This window comes from Oncorhynchus tshawytscha, linkage group LG09 (genome assembly GCF_018296145.1).
Source record: "Oncorhynchus tshawytscha isolate Ot180627B linkage group LG09, Otsh_v2.0, whole genome shotgun sequence".
Classification (NCBI taxonomy): domain Eukaryota; kingdom Metazoa; phylum Chordata; class Actinopteri; order Salmoniformes; family Salmonidae; genus Oncorhynchus; species Oncorhynchus tshawytscha.
The window spans coordinates 25,065,323-25,087,490 of record NC_056437.1 but is presented as its reverse complement, the minus strand read 5'-3'; the positions used below and the strand labels follow the sequence as shown (position 1 = coordinate 25,087,490).

Genomic DNA, 22,168 nt, shown 5'->3' with positions numbered 1-22,168 from the left:
TTTATTTGTATATCCCATAGGCAAGCATTGAAATGGACTGTGATCTAAAAAAAACATTTTCTGGATGGATCTTCCTCGGGTTTTCGCCTGTTATACTCACAGACATTATTTTAACAGTTTTAAAAACTTCAGAGTGTTTTCTATCCAATGCTACCAATTATATGCATATCCTAGCTTCTGGGCCTGAGTAACAGGCAGTTTACTTTGGGCACGTCATTCCTCCTTGATGAAAATCTGCTCCAGAGCACTCAGGACCTCAGACTGGGGCGAAGGTTCACCTTGCAACATGACAACGACCCTAAGCACACAGCCAAGACAACGCAGGAATGGCTTCAGGACAAGTCTCTGAATGTCCTTAAATGGCCCAGCATGAGCTTCGACTTGAACCTGATTGAACATCTCTGGAGAGACCTGAAATAGCTGTGCAGCGACACCCTCCATCCAACCTGGCAGAGCTTGATAGGATCTGCAGAAAATAATGGGAGAAACTCCCCAAGTACAGGTGTGCCAAATTTGTTTACATCCCTGTTAGTGAGCATTTGTCCTTTGCCAAGGTAATCCATTAAACTGACAGGTGGGGCGTATCAAGAAGCTGATTAAACATGATCATTACACAGGTGCACCTTGTGCTGGGAACAATAAAAATGCTACACTAAAATGTGGAGTTTTGTGACACAACACAATGCCACAGATGTCTCAAGTTTTGAGGGAGCAGGCAGTTAGCATGCTGACTGCAGGAATGTCCGCCAGAGCTGTTGCCAGAGAATTTAGTATTTTTAGGCCTGTGGGAGTCCAAGAGCACAGCAACCAACATGTTTGTGAGAGTCTCACCTTTCCACAGAAAAGTGTGTACCCCAAACTGTTTGGATGCTACTGACAGAAGTTGGCAGGTTGGCTGACCAACTACAGACGAGTCCCAAGACGCTTGTGGGAGGTCATAGAGCAAAACAGAGAGCACCATCGTGTTCATCTTTCCGTAGAGGGGTCATAAACTCTAAAGGCAATTTTGTGAGAAGACTGATTTTCGGGATGTTTCATGGTCTTACAAAAATCGTTCAAGCTCTGTCACCTTTCACCATAGATGCGGAAGTGCGACATCGGAAGATTCTGGGGATTAAACTCATCCAATACAAAAAAAACATATCTCTTGTTTAAATTGATGTATTTTTATGGGGATATTTTGTATTGTACTAATTAGATTTCCAGGGTGGGGCGAGGAAATCGGCTCTAGGGGATTTTAATGCAGTCATCTCGGTTTTCATTTGAAACATATTTTCATACATCACTTGTTTGTTCCATTTGCGAAGACATTGGCAACTTTTTACTTCTAGTCAACTTTGTTCTGAAGTTATCAGTGGTCACAGAGAGACAGGTAAACCATGTGATTCAATGCTTAGCGGAGATCTTCTGTGTATAAAGTGACACGGGACGGCAAAAAAAAAAGCATCCAATGATGCACTTAACTGTTCTATGAGTGGTCTGGAGCAGCCATCAGACCTGCCTAGTTAAATAAATACAAATATTTTAAAATAATTTTAAAAATAGTGTTTAAGTGCAAAGTTAATAACAATGGTTTGGTGAAACAGCTCTGAGATTTAATGATGCTCCTACGAAGGTTCTAATTATGAATTTTGCATTCAGAAGCTTTTGGTAAACTGGGCCCTGAACTTTTGCCTAGGGGGGGGGGCTCTCATAATTTAAAAACGACTCAACAATGTGGTTGCACCTTCTGCAACAGCTAGGGTCTGCCTTTGTCTGTGTGAATGGGTGAGCTGGGATCTTGTGAGATATTTTCACTCTCAATCATTAGATTGAAAGGTAAAATAAGATAATCCTGGGAGGCACACTTACCCCAAAGTATAATTATACAACTGAAAAAAAACTACAATTTTAAAGTCTTATCTGTTTCATTACATAACGTCTGCAATATCATAGATGAACGTTAGAGGGTAGTGTTGATTATCGTACTAGGTATGTTCACCCTCTGAAGGATGAAGAAAATATATAGTTTACTTCCTGGAGGAGGCGGAGTCTTGAAATCACGCTGGGTAGCACCTGGAGTAATTTAGATGTTGAATGATATTGGTCTGGATTTTTAGAAAAGCATAAACTGAAAATAATTAGCGTAATATGTAGTTTTAATTCAGGCAATATTATATGTTAAAGTTTTGTTTTTACGACGTGGTGTCCAGTCTGCATACGTTTTAACAAGTTGACTAAGTTAGCTACGTTAGCTAGCCTGCCATGCTTTGCCGAAGGACATCTGCGTGACTGATGCTGGTAGGCGCTCGTTTATTTAATTGCCATAATCCAGTTTCCTCAAAGTTGACCATCCAGTCACAGTAACTGTAGAGCCATTTATGTATTTTCATTTTAAGAACATGGGGACTTGGAATTTGGCTTGTCGGTGTTCCAGGATGTTCGTCAACAGTAGACTGTTGAATTTGGTATCGGAGTCAGACATGAGAGTGGGTTGTCACTTTGCATCCTACCATTGCGCTAGTGCTCTCCTCTGGCCTAAGGACAGCAGAGTCAAACCAGCAGAGGGGTGGCGAAGCAGTGCTATAACCAGCTCTGGAATGCGACACAGGCCTGCTGTGTCTGAAGTAGGAAAGTACAAAGCCGAAGGTCAGTCTGAAGACATAAAGGATGACCCAGAGACTCCAGCCTCCAGAAATGTCTGGAGGAAAGAGACCTCAGTATCCCGGGAGAGGAAGCCCAATACAGACAGCAGAGTATCATCTGAGTTCCAGAGAGGTGCCCCAATCAAACGGGAGAGGAAAACAAATACAGACAGCAAAATGTCATCTGAGCTCCGGAAGCTCAGCCTGGATGACTTTTCAGAGGAGTGTGAGAGGCTAGTAAAGGACTCCAGAGAAAGACTGTCCAAAGAACACAGTAATTATGAGACGTTGTTTGGTGTGTCTCCCTGTCTCCTGGCTCTCACCCAGGGCAGAAGGAATGCACACAGGTTGTTTGTGAAGGAGGGTGAGGCCTCTCGTAGGGCCTCCGTACGACAGGTGTGTGAGGAGGCCCATAGGCAGGGTGTGCCAATCCAGAGGGTTAGTAAGAATGACCTGAACAAGATGTGCTCAGGAGGGGTTCACCAGGGCTTATGCCTACAGGCCAGTTTTTTGGGTTTCCTCACTGAGGACAAGACCTCCAAGCCCCCCAGGGACAGCAGTCACATCCCCCTCTGGCTAGTCCTAGATAGAGTGCAGGACCCAATGAACCTTGGTGCCATCCTGCGTTCTGCATATTTTCTTGGGGTGGACGGAGTTGCTAGCAGTCTTCGTAACAGGTAGCTAAACCCAATATTCAAGATCTAACTTTGTTTTGTAAGACTAAGAAATAAATGATTGAGTTTATGGCTGTAATATGTGTTGTCTCTTTGCTTCTAGCTGTCCGTTGACACCAGTTGTGAGTAAGGCCAGCTCAGGTGTAATGGAGGTCATGAGAGTGTATGGCTATGACAGCCTCGTAGATATGGTGAAGGTACTGTACCTGTCCTAATGCATTTTAGGCTGGCCATGCACTGGTCAGCATACTTTCAGAATATCACTTTATTTTCTGAATGTGTTTTTACTTTTGTCTTTACTGCCAAAGCAATGGAAACAGTTGAGTAAATGAGGGATGAAAGTACAGTGTCTTCAGAAAGTATTCATACCCCTTGACTTTTTCCACATTTTGTTGTCACAGCCTGAATTTAAAATGGTCTAAATTTAGCATTTTTGATGTCACTGGCCTACACACAATACCCCATAATGTCAAAGTGGAATTATGTTATTTAAACCCCTTTTGTTCTGGCAAATCTAAATTTGTTCAGAAGTAAGAATGTGCTTAACAAATCACATACGTTGCATGGAAGGTCTCTGAGTTGGGCGGTTTTGATGGTGTATCAATACACCCAGTCCCTACAAAGACACAGGTGTCCTTCCTAACTCAGTTGCTGGAGAGGAAGGAAACTGCTCAGAGATTTCACAATGGTGACTTTAAAACAGAGTTTTAATGGCTGTGATAGAAAACTTTGTACTTACTCCACAAGTTACTCCATTATACTAACCTAATTGACTGAGTGAAAAGAAGGAAGCCTGTACAGAATATGCATCCTGTTTGCAACAAGGAACTAAAGTAATACTGCTAAAAATGTGGCAAAGCAATGAACTTTGTGTCCTGAATACAGTGTTTTGTTTGGGGCAAATATAACTCATTACCACTTTCCATATTGTCAAGCATAGTGGTGGCTGCATAATTGTATGGGTTTGTTTGCAATTATGAAGGACTGGGGAGTTTTTCAGGAGAAGGAAGAAACGGAATGGAGCTAAGCACAGGCAAAATCCTAGAGGAAAACCTGGTTCAGTCTGCTTTCCACCAGACAATGGGATATGAATTCACCTTTCAGAAAGACAATAATCTAATACACAAGACCAAATCTACAGTGGAGTTGCTTACCAAGGAGTCAGTGAATGATCCTGAGTGAGTTAAGTTTTGACTTAAATCTGCTTAAAAATATATGGAAAGACTTGAAAATGGTTGTCTAGCAATGATCAACAACCAATTTGACAGAGCTGATTTTTAAAAGAATCGTGGACAAATATTTTACAATCCATGTGTCCAAATCTCTTAGACTTACCCAGAAAGACTGACAGCAGTAAGCGCTGCCAAAGGTGATTCTAACATGTATTGGCTTTGGTGTTAATACTTACATAAATGATATCTCTGTATTTCATTTTCAATACATTTTCAAAAACATATTTTCACTTTGTCATTATGGGGTATTGTGTGTAGATGGGTGAGGAAAAAACTAAAATGTAATCTATTTTGAATTCAGGCTGTACACAACAAAATGTGGAATAAGTCAAGGGGTATGAATACTTTCTGAAGGCACTGTATATTGAAAACAGATGTGATTCCTAAGTTAAAACAATTAACAGGGTCATGTATAAAATTGTCCAGTTGCCCATTATTTTGGCTACTGTGGCTAGAAGAGATCCGTGACTTTGAAACATGGGTCTCAAATTAGCATAGGGGGTTTAAAGGGTGTGTGTCTGTCACCAGAACTCAACCCAATTGAACATTTATGGGAGATTCTGGAGCGGTGTCGAAGAAATAGTTTTAATTGTTTTAAAACACCAAATTATAATTTCCCATGGTTGAATGGTGTTGCATCCCTCCAATAGATTATACAAGTGTCTGAAACTCTATGCCAAGGCCCATTGATATTGTTCTGGATGCTAGTGGTGGCCTAACGCTCTATTGAGACACTATGTTGGTGTTTCCTTTATTTTGGAAGTTAACTGTAAACATCAACTGTTAGGGGGTTGATGCTATTTGATAGTCCTCACTAGCTGATGACCAGGGTCTGTTCTGTGCAGGTGAAAGTGGCACAAGGCTGGCAGGTTATTGGCACAGTGGGAGCTGAAGCAGAGAACTCCCATGTTCCTGTCATGAAATGTTCCAAATTCCAGATGACCAAACCTACGCTTCTGCTGATGGGTAAGTATTTCCTGTGTTGTAACGGTTTTGACTTGAGGTTATTATCTATAGGGGTGCCAGGTAGGTTGTGCCTACCAGAGAAAACATTAGATTCTCCTTTTGGTTTGGGAGGGAACGAGTCCCATCTGGTCCGTCAAGTCTACACCAATACAAAGGACTTATGTAAAAGTCAGGATGGAAATAAACTTTTCATAAACCCTTAAAACATTGGAAAGAACTTCCAAAACAACTATATTCTTTTGCGTGTGTTGTATTAACAACATCAATGATTACACACACATATATATAATAATATAACATAATGAGTTCTGGTTCCTCCAGAAATGTCCTGTACCTCGGGCCTAAAAAGAGTCCAGCCCGGTAAAGGAGTTCAGTGAACTCAAGTGACTTTTGTCACGCAATGTTTGTCCTTTCATTCCGTGTAGCGTAAACCCAGTATTAAACATACAATTATTTTACCACAGAACTTTAAAGCGTATCAACTCTTACAAAGTCCTCAACTACAACTAACTACATAAATCACAGTATACATCACATCAAAACAAATGAAATACCGTATACAAAAAGGTGGTGGTCAGTCAGACAATCCAATCCGCCAATAGATCTCCAGCGGAGAAAGGCCACGAAGAACGGAGAGGTGTAGTCCACGGACGCAAAGAGTGGATCCGATCCTGGGTAAACTCTTAGGCTACAAAACACACGTTTAACGGCAACAAAACAAACGGAATAGAGAAGCTTCGGAACTGAGGGTTGAACACATCCTCATTCACGTCTCCATCACAACCCCACTTTTGCGCAGCTGATGCTGGCTATTTAATTGGGAATTAAAGGGAAAGCGCCCTATTGGAAGGAGCTGCACTGAGACGGTTCAGAATAATTCAGGGCCGTCACAGTGTGTCCATGGACCATGTGTGTGAGTTTTATTTGCTTTCGCTTTCCTAACTCCACCCTGCTGTGTCCTCACTTAGGTGGTGAAGGGGAAGGTTTGTCCCGGGAGCTGCGTCTGCATTGTGAGGTCATGCTCACCATCCCATCCCGCAGAGATCTGCACCCTGGGGTCGAGTCCCTCAATGTCTCTGTGGCTACAGGTAAAGTCCACCGCTAGACTATCTGCATTCATTGTCTCTGAAAAAGAAAAGAGATGGAATACTTTATCTATGCTCTCATTCAGTGTGATTTAAACATCCCTTTTCTTCCCCTCCTCCCTTCTGTTCTCCAGGCATCCTGCTGCACTCTCTGTTGTCGTCCCATAGAGGTGGCCATTGATGCCCGACTAAACTACACAACTCAATGTGTTTACTTTGGAGGCCCTCGCTGGGCTTAATGACTGGATTTACTTAATCAATTAGCATTCAGGATGTCTGAGAGGCCTGGATGGCTGAGTGATTGTGCTGGGGCAGCTGATGTGCCCTGGCCGTGCTGCTCTGCACTGCTTTGGACCGTCATGCTAGCTATTTTTCTGAATGGTAACATAGTATGAAGTAATGAAAATAAATAAAACCTTGTCTACTCAAAGTTATTGCATTCTTTGCAACTTTCTAATGTTAGTCGCTTGGGTTTTTATGACTTTTGCACATGTGAATGTTGAATCCATAAAAATACAAATGTTTATGAGAATGTGGTCCCTGACGAAAGAGCTACTGTTGTGCTGTTAGAATGGGTCAGTGGCTTCGGTTCAGCTAAATTGATTGCAAATGCTGGTTTTGAATGGAAAGGGAGGGGGGAATGGCCACAGGCTCTGGGCTATTGCCTCTGGTCAGGGGCTGTTTAAAATTGATCATGGGAACAAGCGGCTGCTATTGATAGGCAACATTTGCCCTTTTATCACTGTCAGAATTTAACCAGGGGGCTCATTTATAATTAATGTGCACACATGAATTTGTGTGTGTATAGTTGAAACATCACAAATCTTCAGGATTTATCAGAAGTTTAATTGTTAGGATTTGTTCTTTATTGAGCATATATTTAACAATTGCCTCAGATCATGCTTATGAGTTAGATTTACATATCTGTTTTTGTTACAATCTGAACCTATAATTTCAAGGATTGCATGCTTACATCCATTGAAATATGTTTTTTGTGGGAATGTAATTATCTCTACAGTGTAAATACTCTCCTACAACTCAGATCAGTGCAGTGGTAGCTGATGACTCTATATAATTCATGAATAGCTTTATTATAAGCAGACCTATTTTGTTATTTCCCAGTGTGCTGCAGTGTTTGGCCATACAGCCAGAGATGAGGGGCTGTGAATTGGCCTGAGGTACTTGGTTATTTATACAAAAATATAAACTTAGCATGTAAAGTGTTGGTCCCATGTTTCATGAGCTGAAATAAAAGATCCCAGAAACATTCCATATGTACAAAAAGCTTATTTCTCTCAAATTTGGTGCTCAAAATTGTTCACATCCCTGTTAGTGAGCATTTCTAGTTTGCCAAGATAAGCCATCCACCTGACAGGTTTGGCATATCTTTTTAAAGTTTATATTTTTACCCCCTTTTTTCACCCCAATTTCATGGTATCGAATTGGTAGTAGTTACAGTCTTGTCTCATCGCTGCAACTCCCGTACGGACTTGGGAGAGGCGAAGGTCGAGAGCCATGCATCCTCCGAAACACAACCCAACCAAGCCGCACTGCTTCTTGACACAATGCCCATCCAACCCGGAAGCCAGCTGCACCAATGTGTCGGAGGAAACACCGCACTCCTAGCAACCTGGTCAGCGTGCACTGCACCCAGCCTGCCACAGGAGTCGCGAGTGCGCGATGAGACAAGGATATCCCTGCCGGCGAAACCCTTCCTAACGACTGGGCCAATTGTGCGCTGCCCCATGGGCCTCCCAGTCGCGACAGAGCCTGGACTCGAACCCAGCATCTCTGGTGGCATGTCCTTAGACCACTGCGCCACCCGGAAGACCCAGGTGTGGCATATCAAGAAGTTGATTAAACAGCATGATCATTACACTGGTGCGCCTTGTGCCGGGGACAACAAAAGGCCACTCTAAAATGTGCAGTTTTGTTACAACACAATGCCACAGATGTCTCAAGTTTTGAGGGAGAGTTCAATTGGCATGCTGGCTGCAGGAATGTCCACCAGAGCTGTTGCCAGACAATTTAATGTTCAGTTCTCTACCATAATCCGCATCAAACATTGTTTTTGTCGAAATTGGAAGTACGTCCAAGCAGCCTCACAACTGCAGACCACGTGTAACCATGCCAGCCCAAGACCTCCACATCTGGCTTCTTCAGCTGTGGGATTGTCTGAGACCAGCCCTCTGGGCAGTTGATGAAACAGGAGTATTTCTGTGTAATAAATACCTTTTGTGGGGAATAGCATATTCTGATTGGCTGGCCCTGGCTCCCAAGAGGGTGTGACTATGCCCTATCAGGCCTACCCATGGCTGCTCCCCTGCCCAGTTGTGAAATCGATAGATTAGGGTCTAATGAATTCATTTCAATTGACTGATTTCCTTATAAGAAATGTAACTCAGTAAAATATGTGAAATTGTTGCATGTTGTGTTCATATTTTTGTTCAGTATAATTATGGAAAACAGGAGGCATTGTCTCTCAGCCCTACAGTTTTGATAAGCTCTCCACACCCGTCAACATGCACACTGTGAATTGGTGTTGATTGCTTTCGGCATGTTCAATAGTTATCGATCAAGGGGAAGCAGAGTCCTTTAGCTGACTGCTCGCCGGGAGCTGACACTATTCTTAGGGTAAGTCAAATGTCTAAGAGACATCTGGAAGTGGATTTCACAGGGCTATTGCTCTACTAGAGTTTGCTGCTAGGGCATTGAGATATTATGAAGTGGTAGCTAATCCACATGCAAATGAAAGTAAACTGTTAACATAACATTTTGTTTGGGTGTAAAGTGAAATGTCATTGGCTGCTGCTATTCCTTCTACTGAGCTCTAAACTTTCTGTTTCCGGGAAGGTTGAGAATAGCTTCCCGACTAAGTTTTACGGGCTCCAATTATGCTATTTTCTGTGTTTTTTTGGCGCTGATCCTAACCTTTTTTGTATGTAATGTTTGTGCCATTGTTTCCTATGACCGGAAATTTGGACATCAGACCAGCGATAATCAACCTCGATTTGGATGAAGAGTTCTACTTCAAAAACCTGGCCCTGCAGGACATACTGCTCACCCGGGACCAGGCCCTAAATCCCAGACACTTGAAAACCTCACAAAATGTAGTTATATGCATAAACTGTCCCGAAATGTTTTGGACGCCTTTAATTAAACCTTCCACAAGCTTCGGTCTGGCAGGTGTCTAGACAAACTCAGCTATGCGAACCGACCAACTGTGCTCGCATACTCCCTGATAAGACTCCCTTTACTTAGATGTGTTTGTATTAGGCAATTGTTGTGGAATTGCTAGATTCATTGTTAGATATTACTGCATTGTCGGAACTAGAAGCACAAGCATTTCGCTACACTCACATTAACATCTGCTAATCATGTGTATGTGACCAATACAATTTGATTTGATTTTGAAGACCTTTGCTTGAAAATTTTGAAAATAGTGGCAAAAGTGCTGTTTGTCCATCTTAAGACACTGTAGTCAGTGATACACTTCCTCAAAATAGTCAGAATTAATCGAAGATATTCTCCTAATTCCTGTTTACAAGAAAAAACTCAAATAGGACGTACCAGTGACACACTCAATCCGTAAGTGGTCCAATGATTCGAAAGCTAAGCTACAGGACTGTTTTGCTAACATAGACTGGAATATGTTTTGGGATTCATCCAGTGGCATTGAGGAGTTTACCACATCAGTCAGCGGCTTCATTATTAATTGGATCTACGAAGTCATTCCCACAATGACCGTACGTACATATCCCAACCAGGAGTCATGGATTACGGGCAACATCCACACTGAGCTAAAGGCTAGAGCTGCCGCTTTCAAGGAACGGTACACTAACCCGGATGCTTATAAAAATCCTGCTACGCCCTCTGACGTACCATCAAACAGACAAAGCATCAATACAGGACTAAGATTGAATCCTACTACACCGGCTCTAATGCTCGTCGGATGTGGCAGGGCTTGCAAACAAAGGGAAACCCAGCCACGAGCTCCCCGATGACACAAGCCTATTAGATGAGCTAAGTGCCATCTATGCTCACTTCAAGGCAACAACACTGAACCATGCGTGAGAGCATTCCAGATGACTGTGTGATCACGCTCTCCGTAGCCGATGTGAGTAAGGCCTTTAAACAGGTTAACATTCACAAGGCCGCAGGGCCAGATCAATTACCAGGACAGGTACTCAAAGCATGTGCTGACCAGCTGGCAAGTGTCTTCACTGACATTTTCAACCTCTCCCTGACCCAGTCTACCTACATATTTAAAGCAGACCACCATAGTCCCTGTGCCCATGAACACAGCAGTAATCTGTCTAAATGACTATCGCCCCTTAGCACTGGTCATGGCTAACATCAAACATCAAAAAGTTATCCCGCTGCAACATCGAGAGCATCTTGACTGGCTGCATCACAACTTGGTACGGCAACTGCTTGGCATCTGACCGCAAGGCGGTACAGAGGGTAGTGCATTCGGCCCAGTACATCACTGGTGCCAAGCTCCCTGCCATCCAGGACCTCGAATCCAGGCGGTGTCAGAGGAAGGCCCAAAAATGGTCAAAGACTCAAGCCACCCAAGCCACAGTCTGTTCTCTCTGCTACCGCATGCAAGCGGTACAAATGCACCAAGTCTGGAACCAACAGGACCCTGAACAGCTTCTACCCCCAAGCCATAAGAATTGTTAACAAGACTGCTAAATAGTTAATTAAATGGCTACCCAGACTACCTGCATTCACCCTTTTTCTCACTAACTCTCTTGCACTGACCCTATGCACACATACTGAACTCTACCCACATACTCACACATACTGGACTCTACCCACATACTCACACGTACTGGATTCTACCCACATACTCACACATACTGGACTCTACCCACATACTCACACGTACTGGATTCTACCCACATACTCACACATACTGGACTCTACCCACATTCTCACACATACTTACACTGACATATACACACACACACACACACACACACACACACACACACACACACACACACACATGTACACACACACCCCTACCCGTGTACATCGACACTGTCACATATAGCCATGTTATTTTCACATATAGCACACTTCCTGTATATAGCCATGTTATTTTCTACTTCCTGTATATAGCCATGTTATTTTCACTCCCTGTATATAGCCATGTTATTTTCTACGTGTATAGCTTTACCCCTACCTATATGTACAGTACATAGGTTTCCCAATGACCCCCTACCCGTGTACATCGACTCGGTACTGTCACTCCCTGTATATAGCCATGTTATTTTCTACTCCCTGTATATAGCCATGTTATTTTCTACTTCCTGTATATAGCCATGTTATTTTCTACTCCCTGTATATAGCCATGTTATTTTCTACTCCCTGTATATAGCCATGTTATTTTCTACTCCCTGTATATAGCCATGTTATTTTCTACTCCCTGTATATAGCCATGTTATTTTCTACTTCCTGTATATAGCCATGTTATTTTCTACTCCCTGTATATAACCATGTTATTCTCTAATCCCTGTATATAGCCATGTTATTTTCTACTTCCTGTATATAGCCATGCTATTTTCTACTTCCTATATATAGTCATGTTATTTTCTACTCCCTGTATATAGCCATGTTATTTTCTACTCCCCATGTATATAGCCATGTTATTTTCTACTCCCTGTATATAGCCATGTTATTTTCTACTCCCTGTATATAGCCATGTTATTTTCTACTCCCTGTATATAGCCATGTTATTTTCTACTCCCTGTATATAGCCATGTTATTTTCTACTCCCTGTATATAGCCATGTTATTTTCTACTCCCTGTGTATAGCCATGTTATTTTTACTCATTATTTTCTCTTTATTCACTGTGTCACTATTTACATTTCTGCATTGGTGGAAAAGCACCCGTCAGTAAGCATTTCACTGTTAGTCTACACCCGTTGTCTACGAAGCATGTGAAAAATACAATTTGACATTATACCTGGCCTTTGTGTTTTAGTTGGATATTGATAAGGTGTTCTGAGCATAGTATGAGCTTAACATCTGGCACTAATGATGTATGTGTTATATTGTATAGCGCACATATGATCAGGTCATTATAACAAAGACACTAATACTGTAAGGAGATCATTCTAAAGAGTTTGAACTGTCTTATGTCTTAATATGCTTTGTGCCTGTCTGCGGTCCTGTTCTGATATGAGATGTGCATTGTCTAGGTGGGTTGCTCTGGGGACACTCGGGGAGCGGTCACCTGCTGTTTTTGTCTGAGCTTGCATTCTGATGCAGAGGCACCAAGCAGCTCTACTTATTAAAATGTAAATTCCCTATGGACTCAGTGGGAACAGACTGGAGGAGGAGAGAGGGGATCTGCTCAAGGGTTTCGGGGATGTGTCAGCTTGTCCTCTTCACTTCCCATGTTAATCACAGACAGACAGGCCCATATGTCTGTTGCCATCGACCTGGAGGAGATGTGTGGAGCGCAAAAAAGCAATTAGAAGAAAATCTACCTGCTGCTGATTTCTAACTGCGGTTTCTCAGAATGACCCTGATCTTTTAAGATGTGACTGGTCACTTGTTGACTTGGATGTTTATGAAGGAATTTGAAGGCCCATGTAGTGGCCATGGCAGTTGTAATTAACAGTGATGCATGTTTTCACAAGTTATTTGGTAAATTATTTTACTTACCACACATCTGCTGGGCACATGCTCATCATGTTCTGAAGAAGAATGGGTGATCACAATCAAATAGGGGGAGTTTGTTGTGGCGTTTTGGTTTTTATAGCTTTTTGAAACAATGGGTCAAATATCATCATTACAACTTCTCTCTTTGCACTTGTCAACAACTACTGTTATTATTTCTGATTGGCAATAACACAAGGACTCTTATAAAGGCACTGAAGCTCTCTGAGCTGCAATTGCGCACGACAACGTTTGTACAAGAGCAGCAGCGGAGGGCATACTATTGTTTATTTCCAAATCTAGGCACACCATTTTTTCATCCTCAACAACATGGACCTTTGAGCCACAGCAATTTGAAGTGGAATGAAATGGTCAGTGGTCACAAAACGATTTTGTTCTCTAATGGCCCTGCATTTATAATAATCTTACGCTGAAATGACTCCTGGAAGATGAGCTCTGTGGATTGAAAGGAGCACTTCACCAATGCAGTAGTGTTGGTCAGAAATTTGATTCATCCATCTGTTGATCTTACAAAGTTGGTGACATTTAAGCATTGATACAAACATAGTTATGAATTTAGCACAGAATAACAGGTGTAAGACTAAGCCCTTTATAATGAACTGGTGTGTTGTGTTCCACTGAGTATAGAGTGACGGTAGCAGGATGGGACTGTAATTACTGTAGAGTCCTCCAGCTCACTGTTGAGTATGGGCTGCTCTACACTACACTGCTGCCTCCCCTCTCATCATGACGGACCCCTAAGTGGCCCTGCTTGCTGCTGTTTGATTACATTCACAGGGTTGGTTGTCTACGCCATGTTCTCCAGTTGAGAGACGGACATCACTCTCAAGGTTGAGCATTTGGTTGATTTTTAGTGTAACCTAAGTTCTACATTTTGTCTGTGTAACCTTGTTTTGCTCAATCAAACACTTATGTATTAAATGCCCATAACCTGCATTTAACTGAACGGAAAAATAATGATGGTTCTGTCTAGCACCCACTGACCCCTGTTGGTCTGTCCCAGTCATGAGTTTGCCCAGGCTTGTCTCTTTTGATGGTGGTGGTGAAAATGCAGAGGTAGCCGGAGGGAAGGCCAGTGCAGTCCCATGGACGATGAAGCTGATATGAAAATGTAAATGCAGGTTTGAACGTTCTTCCTGCTTCTTGTTTCAGTTGTTAGTGGGGCTCCTGTGGTCTTGGCAGTCAACAGCAGTGCACCTGGCTCTGCATTTCAATTGAGACCCCCTCAATAGGAAGTGCATGGACACACATGGAGCCCTGGCCTCTGTGACACAGCTATGTCTCACTACGGCCAACAGAGATACAAATGTCAGTGTCACACATCAGAGAGTTAATTTTCAGCACAGGGGAGAACATAGGCTTACTGTTTCTGATGAAAACGCCATGCTCGTCATTTTGTAAGTTTTTCAGACCATAACTATTTTCAGTGCCTGTGTACTGTCCACAATGGTTATTTGTTGCAACAGGGTCATAGTATTTTTTTCTATGGGCATAAACTCAGCAAAAAAAGAAATGTCCCTTTTTCAGGACCCTGTCTTTCAAAGATAATTTGTAAAAATCCAAATAACTTCACAGATCTTCATTGTAAAGGGTTTAAACACTGTTTCCCATGCTTGTTCAATGAACCATAAACAATTAATGAACATGCACCTCTGGAACGGTCGTTAAGACACTAACAGCTTACAGACGGTAGGCAATTAAGGTCACAGTTATGAAAACGTAGGACACTAAGGAGGCCTTTCTACTGACTCTGAAAAACACCAAAAGAACGATGCCCAGGCTAACTTCTCATCTGCATGAACGTTCCATAGGCATGCTACAAGGAGGCATGAGGACTGCAGATGTGGCCAGGGCAATAAATTGCAATGTCCGTACTGTGAGACGCCTAAGACAGAGCTACAGGGAGACAGTACAGACAGCTGATCGTCCTTGCAGTGGCAGACCATGTGTAACAACACCTGCACAGGATCGGTACATCCGAACATCACACCTGTGGGACAGGTACAGGATGGCAACAACAACTGCCTGAGTTACACCAGGAACACACAATCCCTCCATCAGTGCTCAGACTGTCCGCAATAGGCTGAGAGAGGCTGAACTGACGGCTTGTAGGCCTGTTGTAAGGCAGGTCCTCACCAGACGTCACCGGCAACAACGTCGCCTATGGGCACAAACCCACCGTCGCTGGACCAGACAGGACTGGCAAAAAGTGCTCTTCACTGACGAGACGCGGTTTTGTTTCACCAGGGGTGATGGTCGGATTCACGTTTATCGTCGAATGAATGAGCGTTACACCGAGGCCTGTACTCTGGAGTGGGATCGATTTGGAGGTGGAGGGTCCGTCATGGTCTGGGGCGGAGTGTCACAGCATCATCGGACTGAGCTTCTTGTAATTGCATGCAATCTCAAGGCTGTGCGTTACAGGGAAGACATGTCAGTGTTCTGCCATGGCCAGTGAAGAGCCCGGATCTCAATCCCATTGAGCACGTCTGTGACCTGTTGGATCAGGAGGGTGAGGGCTAGGGCCATTCCCCCAAGAAATGTCCGGGAACTTTGCAGGTGCGTTGGTGGAAGAGTGGGCTAACATCTCACAGCAAGAACTGGCAAATCTGGTGCAGTTCATGAGGAGGAGATGCACTGCAGTACTTAATGCAACTGGTGGCCACACCAGATACTGACTGTTACTTTTGATTTTGACCCCTCCTTTGTTCAGGGAGACATTATTCCATTTCTGTTATTCACATGTCTGCGGAACTTGTTCAGTTTATGTCTCAGTTGTTGAATCTTGTTATGTTCCTACAAATATTTACACGTTAGTTTGCTGAAAATAAACACAGTTGACAGCGAGAGGAAGTTTCTTTTTTTGCTGAGTTTTGTTATTTTTCTTTCTTAACCCTGTTCCATATTCCTGTGACCCATGTGATTTAGTAAACATCTCGTCTTTACTGTAGTTTGGTATGTGTTGCTACATTTGTAGTGTCTTACCCGTTAGGCTACCTATCCCCACCAGGCTCACCCTAACAGATCGAGACAGCCTCTGTAATTCTGAGTCCAGCCCCACCATTCTCAGATAAGGGTGTCACTTCCACCGAGGCTGATTGCCACTTTCTCTCTGTGTCGCTGGGGAGTTCAATACAAGGTGGAAAAGGTCATGAGCCAGTTTTTATCCCTGCTTCTCCCTCTTTCAAATGACTTGTCTGCCTCTGAGGAGAATGAGAAGGGACAGCGGGGATAATCCCCTGGATGCTGGAGAGGAATGTCAAAGAGGGAGTGGCACAGGGAGAGAGGAGCAGGGGGAGTGGCTGAGTACAAATAGATGAGTCTTGAACAAGTGATAATGAATTATTGGGAGCACAGTGGAAGGGATGTGAGAAGAACAGAGGTAGAGGAGATTGCTGAAGGAATGGACAAAGAGGGGAATAGGGGAGAGGAAGGACAACATCAAGAGTCTTGTCGGCATTGGTGTCTGTGTCCAAAGCACCCAAGGCCAATAGGGAAGACATAATTTGAACATATATATATATGATATTACAGGTCCAAGACTGATCACTTTTAGGCTATCTTTGAATTGTATGCTTCTGTACGTCAGTGAGAACAGGTAGAGTGAGAGCCAGCAGGTGGTGCTCTCTGTCAGTACTCCGGTGATGAAGGACTCCTCGACACTTAATCCAGCTCCATGCACCAGTGACTGGCTGCTTAGTGGGCGTTATGGAACGGGAAGGTTCACAATTAAACTAAAACGGGCTCCACTCGCAATCCAACGGAGACCACGACAGGACAATTAACCCGCTAATACAGTAGGCCATTAGACCTCCCTCTCTGTGCCGGGAGCCCCAGGGCATGGGCCTGGCATGGCACTGGGGGATATTAGAAGAGATGGTTTAATGTAATGACCCATTCTATGATTTTTAGTGCAGATAATGATTTATAGTGCTGTGTAAGTTTCTACAGTATGTATCTCATGCTCCAGCTTTACTCTTCAGTGCAGTGCAGTCTGTGTCCTTGAAACACTTCCATCTCTTTGTTCTATACAGTGTGGTTCCAGCGTAAACAGTGGGTTTTAATGGACTGATATTTCAATGTCTGTATAGACATTTGTAGCAAAAATTATTTTCTACAGATGAATCAATGTTAATAGGTCAAAATCTTGGCTTGAAGACCAGTGTAGGTACACATCAGGAGCGTTCGCAGTGGTTACTGTGAGAGAATATGAGAGAATTTTCTTAATACATTTTGCTCAGCCATTCCCCTCCATTGATCTCACCGTATGATGGCTTAGGTAGGCTATGTGGCCTCCTTTTTTCCCTCACTCAACTAGTTGCGAGAATAAATATTTACTATCTGTCTGTTTTCCACCTGCGCTGCATGTGAGATTTAACTCTGTTTGATCAGCTCTGACGGTTCAGCCAGGGGCTTCTTCCATTTTCTGCTTTTGTGTTTTTAGCTGAGATTGACAAGCCGTTCTCTCTCTCCCGCCCCGGAGCGGAGCGCAGCCCTGTCCTATTCATCTGTTTAATATGCCAGGGAAACAGTGGAGCGGGAGAACTGGCAGCTCGCTAATGGAATCTGGGCAGGTTAGAGTGGCCTTGCATATCAGACAACGCAGCGGCACAAGGTGGAGGCCAAATGAATGGCTTGCTGTGCACCGGTGTCGCATCGCCCTGGGAGACGGAGGGGGTCACGTCTCTCTCATCACCCTGCATTGTGACCCTCACACTGGTGACCTTTCCTCAGAAAGACTTCCACACTCCTCCATTCTGAATGAGAGTTACCTCCATTCTGTAGGAGTTTGGGGTACAGACTGGATCACTGTCTACCTGTCTGGATTGGCTAGTTTGTCTGAAAACATGGGTAAACATATTTCTGAGCTCAGGAGTTCACCCCCCCCCAGTACCATTTGCCTTAAGGATGAAGTAATGCAATAACATGCTATAAATCAAATCCATCTGCTACAGTTATAAATGTCAGTCCTCTTTGCCAGTCCTATACTTTGAGCATTGCATCTCCATCTCCTTTTCAAGGCCATTTACAGCTGTATGTAATTTGCAGTGAAGTCTCAATATGATTTCAGAAATGCCAGCGGATGAACAGATGATGCCTGGCCGTTTGGGTTGCAGCAGGCTGTAGGATGCTCTCACTCGGTTCTAGCCATATAATTAGTAGTCACTGGTCAGTACCATAGGCTCATAGAGGTGTTTGAAGAGTAGGGTATAGACATACCCCCTCCCTACCAGGAACCAGTCCTACTGCTAAATGACCAGACTCATATCCACAAATGAAAATGAGAAATCCCTCATACATTTTACATGGCAATGTTTTAGTTCATTATTGGTAGTGAGTTATTAGCTAATTTGCTCTGTGACATTCACAGTCACTTTGACTCAGCTGGTATGTCATAAATGAGCTGAATGCAGTGTGTTATAGATGGTGACCAGGAGGATGGGAGAGGTAGGATTTACAGTTAAACCCAGGTGTTGGAGCTGTGCATTGTCCCCCAATTAATCAATTTAATACCAGTACAATACTAATTTAAGGTGTTACATATTGTTATAAAGGTGTTTAGGTTTTTTACTGAGACTTTATAGTCTCAAGGCCCAGTGTGTGTAGCTTCCATTGGATTTAGTGATTTTCAACCTCCCTGTTCTATGATCATTTTGCATTGAAGTCTACTGTACAATATATGAATTGTCATCAGATATATTCCAAGAAGCCAAATAAGTTAATTATTTATCATCACTTTCATTGTATTTATTTTCATTTTTCCCATGTCAGTCCGATTTCTGCTGTGAAATCAGGAATTTTAGGGTTTGTCTCCCCCTGTCCTCTCCTCTCCTCCTTCCCTCCATTACTCTCTGACCCTGTGCCAGGGACATCCATCCTCCAATGTTCATATGTGTAGCTCATGCGGCGGGAGGCTGTGCTGACGTCTTTCGAGGCAGGCAGCCATATCATTCCACACCAAAGAGGAGGAGCTCACTCTGGTTGTTGAAAATTGCAGCCTCAGAAATTCATTTGGCACAAAAAAAGAGTGAACCCAGGCATCACTCTAGTTCCTCTGGCGTGTGTTTGTGTTTGTGTGTGTGTGTGTGTGTGTGTGTGTGTGTGTGTGTGTGTGTGTGTGTGTGTGTGTGTGTGTGTGTATGTGTGTGTGTGTATGTGTGTGTATGTGTGTGTGTGTGTGTGTGTGTGTGTGTGTGTGTGTGTGTGTGTGTGTGTGTGTGTGTGTGTGTGTGTGTGTGTGTGTGTGTGTGTGTGTGTGTGTGTGTGTGTGTGTGTGTGTGTGTGTGTGTGTGTGTGTGTGTGTGTGTGTGTGTGTGTGTGTGGAGACACTGTAGTTTCTCACTCTCCATGGTCTACAGGGGGCCAGGGCTTCCCTAATGCCTCAAATTGCTGAGACACATGTAAACAAATACCCTCTTAAATGAGCTCCTTGTCTCTGAGCCAGGCCTACCACTGGCACGGGTAATCCCACTGCTTTTTCATCACTTCTCCTCATCTGCATGGCACACAGCAATATACTGAACAAAACCATAAACACAACATGCAACATTTTCAATGATTTTACTGAGTTACATTTCATATAAGGAAAAGTACATTGAAATAAATGAATTAGGCCCTAATCCATGGATTTCACATGACTGGGCAGGGGCGCAGCCATGGGTGGGTCTGGGAGGGTATAGGCCCACCCACTGGGGAGCCATGCCCAGCAAATCAGAATGGGTTTTTCCCCACAAGAGGGATTTATTGTGTTTTCTTGGCAAAGGAAAAATGCTCACTAACAAGGATGTAAACAAATGTGTGCCCCAAAATGTGAGAGAAATAAGCTTTTTGTGCGTACAGAACATTTCTGCGATGTTTTATTTCGGCTCATGAAACATGGAGCCAACACTTTACATGTTGCGTTTATATTTTTGTTCAGTACAGATGAAGCGAGGCATGCAGAGCAGAGAGGACATACCTAACTCATAGCTTTTTATTACCGTATTATTAATTGGGCAGGTTTGAATTGTAAATTATTTTTGTCTGGAAGGAGAAGATGCTGGTTTTATTAGAGGGACCACACTCTGGAGTTATTAGGAATAAGCACTTCTTCATTACAGCAGAATTTTGTGTACACAGTTTTTATCCAGTGTAATGTTACCACTAGTCTCTCAGTGTTTTATGCTCATTGCTAGGTTGCCAGCCTTAATGAAATGACCATGATCCAGCATGTGCTGTCCTGTACATGGACCAGAATGATCAGTTGTCTGAGCATTTAGCCACACTCATGCAAAATGTCTCAAGCAAGAAATCGAGTAAATTATTATTTTGCACATTATCAAAGTATGGTGTAGGCCTAAAGAATTGCTCAAAATGTGTGGCTTAAAAGGGAAGGGTGAGAGGAGCAATGGTGTTGGTCTTTGTGAGAGAGAAGGAGAGACAGTGTCTTTTTCACAGGGGGCTTGGAGTCGGGTGTGAGGAATTGGGGGGGAGGGGACGGTTGGTGGTCGGTGGTCGGTGGGGAGTGGATGAGCCAGGCAGATGATAATGCAGCATGACACCTCTGAAATGAGACCCTGGTTGCCATGGCAAAGAGGCAGGAGGGGACAGTCTCTCAAGAGGCTGAAATAAAACAAGCTGTAAATGATGTTTGATCAGTATTTAGATCATGTAGCTGCTCAGGACAGACCTTTTGTCAGCTGCTTGCACGCCCGTGCTTCTACAATTGTTTTCCACTAGACTGACTAACTCTCATCTTTATTTATCATATTCTCTTTCCCCCCATATTTCTCTTCTCCATCCACTCTCTTAGTTCACCCGCTTAATTTTCAAATGGACATAATAAACAATATGTGCATATTGCTAGACTTAAATCCCCATAGCAAGAGCTTTATCAATATTCACACTTTATATAAATTAATGTCAGTTTTCTTCACTTTTATGTCTATTTCCTTCTCTCTAATTTTCCTTTCCTCTCTTTCCCTCTCTTTCTCTCTCTCATGGTGCATGACCACCCGTTTCAGAGAAAACAGACAAACCAGTAATAGGGGAAGGTGGGGTAAGTGGAGAATGTTTTTTACATTCATTGTCACTCCATCAAGGGAAATATTGTGTTCTTTCTAGCAAAGATATCTACATATATTTCAGGATGTTGTGTATCCCTAGAAATAATCTGAATTAATTTAAACCTTACAGTTTTGTAAAACATAGCTTATCCCAAAAAAAGTGGTCTCTTGGCACAACTTACCCCAGGTATGGGGTAAGTTTAGCTGTGGGACAGGGTAAGTTAAGCCACCTACAAAGTTCTGTACTGAATTAAATATTACCACTACATTTTTAAAAGCATGCCTATCTTTATTTCCCAAACACGATTCAACACCATCCCGATCACCTTTTTGTCTTTTAATAATGTTAACCATCTTTACACCAAACAAACAGTTTGTACTTTAAAAAAAAACACTTTTAACATAGGTCAAACCCTGTTGTTACTTCATATCCCAGTGATAATGCCTTGCATTACACCTGAGAAGAAAACCGTTTAATTTGCTCAAATGGCCATTGGCTTAACCATTAGCACAACTTACCCCATGGTTATTGGCTGAACATACCCCAAGGCAAAATGTTCACTATATTAGCCCACACAGCTACAAGTATGCACTTTCATGCTATGTTTAGGACCTCATATCGAAGCTTATAGAGACTCCAACTGATGTATAGAACAATGATCTACTTTAGTGTAGACACAAGCATCATGAAACTGCTAACACAATAAATGAATTTGTCTTGGTGAAAATATTTTTTGGGGACCCAACTTAATACCACTTTTTTCCATGTGATTTCTTCTTCTTCTTCTTTCACAGACTCCATTAAATATTTTGTGTGTGGTTTCCTAGAAACAGGGGTGGTTCAA

The 22,168-nt window shown here is 42.9% G+C and overlaps 1 protein-coding gene across 2 annotated transcripts; it reads left to right on the top strand.

Annotated features, from left to right (window-relative positions):
* The first annotated feature begins 2,007 nt into the window (after window positions 1–2,007).
* On the top strand, window positions 2,008–7,011 carry mrm1 (mitochondrial rRNA methyltransferase 1 homolog (S. cerevisiae)). Of its 2 annotated transcripts, XM_024431331.2 has the most exons (6): window positions 2,008–2,280; window positions 2,379–3,301; window positions 3,402–3,495; window positions 5,376–5,496; window positions 6,465–6,584; window positions 6,716–7,011. In XM_024431331.2, exons 1-6 carry the CDS (start codon window positions 2,275–2,277, stop codon window positions 6,760–6,762), a joined length of 1,311 nt encoding a protein of 436 aa, XP_024287099.1. In that variant the 5' UTR covers window positions 2,008–2,274; the 3' UTR covers window positions 6,763–7,011. The 2 variants fall into 2 exon arrangements, with proteins under 2 accessions (XP_024287099.1, XP_024287097.1); XM_024431329.2 differs by having other exon boundaries at window positions 2,008–3,301.
* The last annotated feature ends 15,157 nt before the right edge of the window (window positions 7,012–22,168 follow it).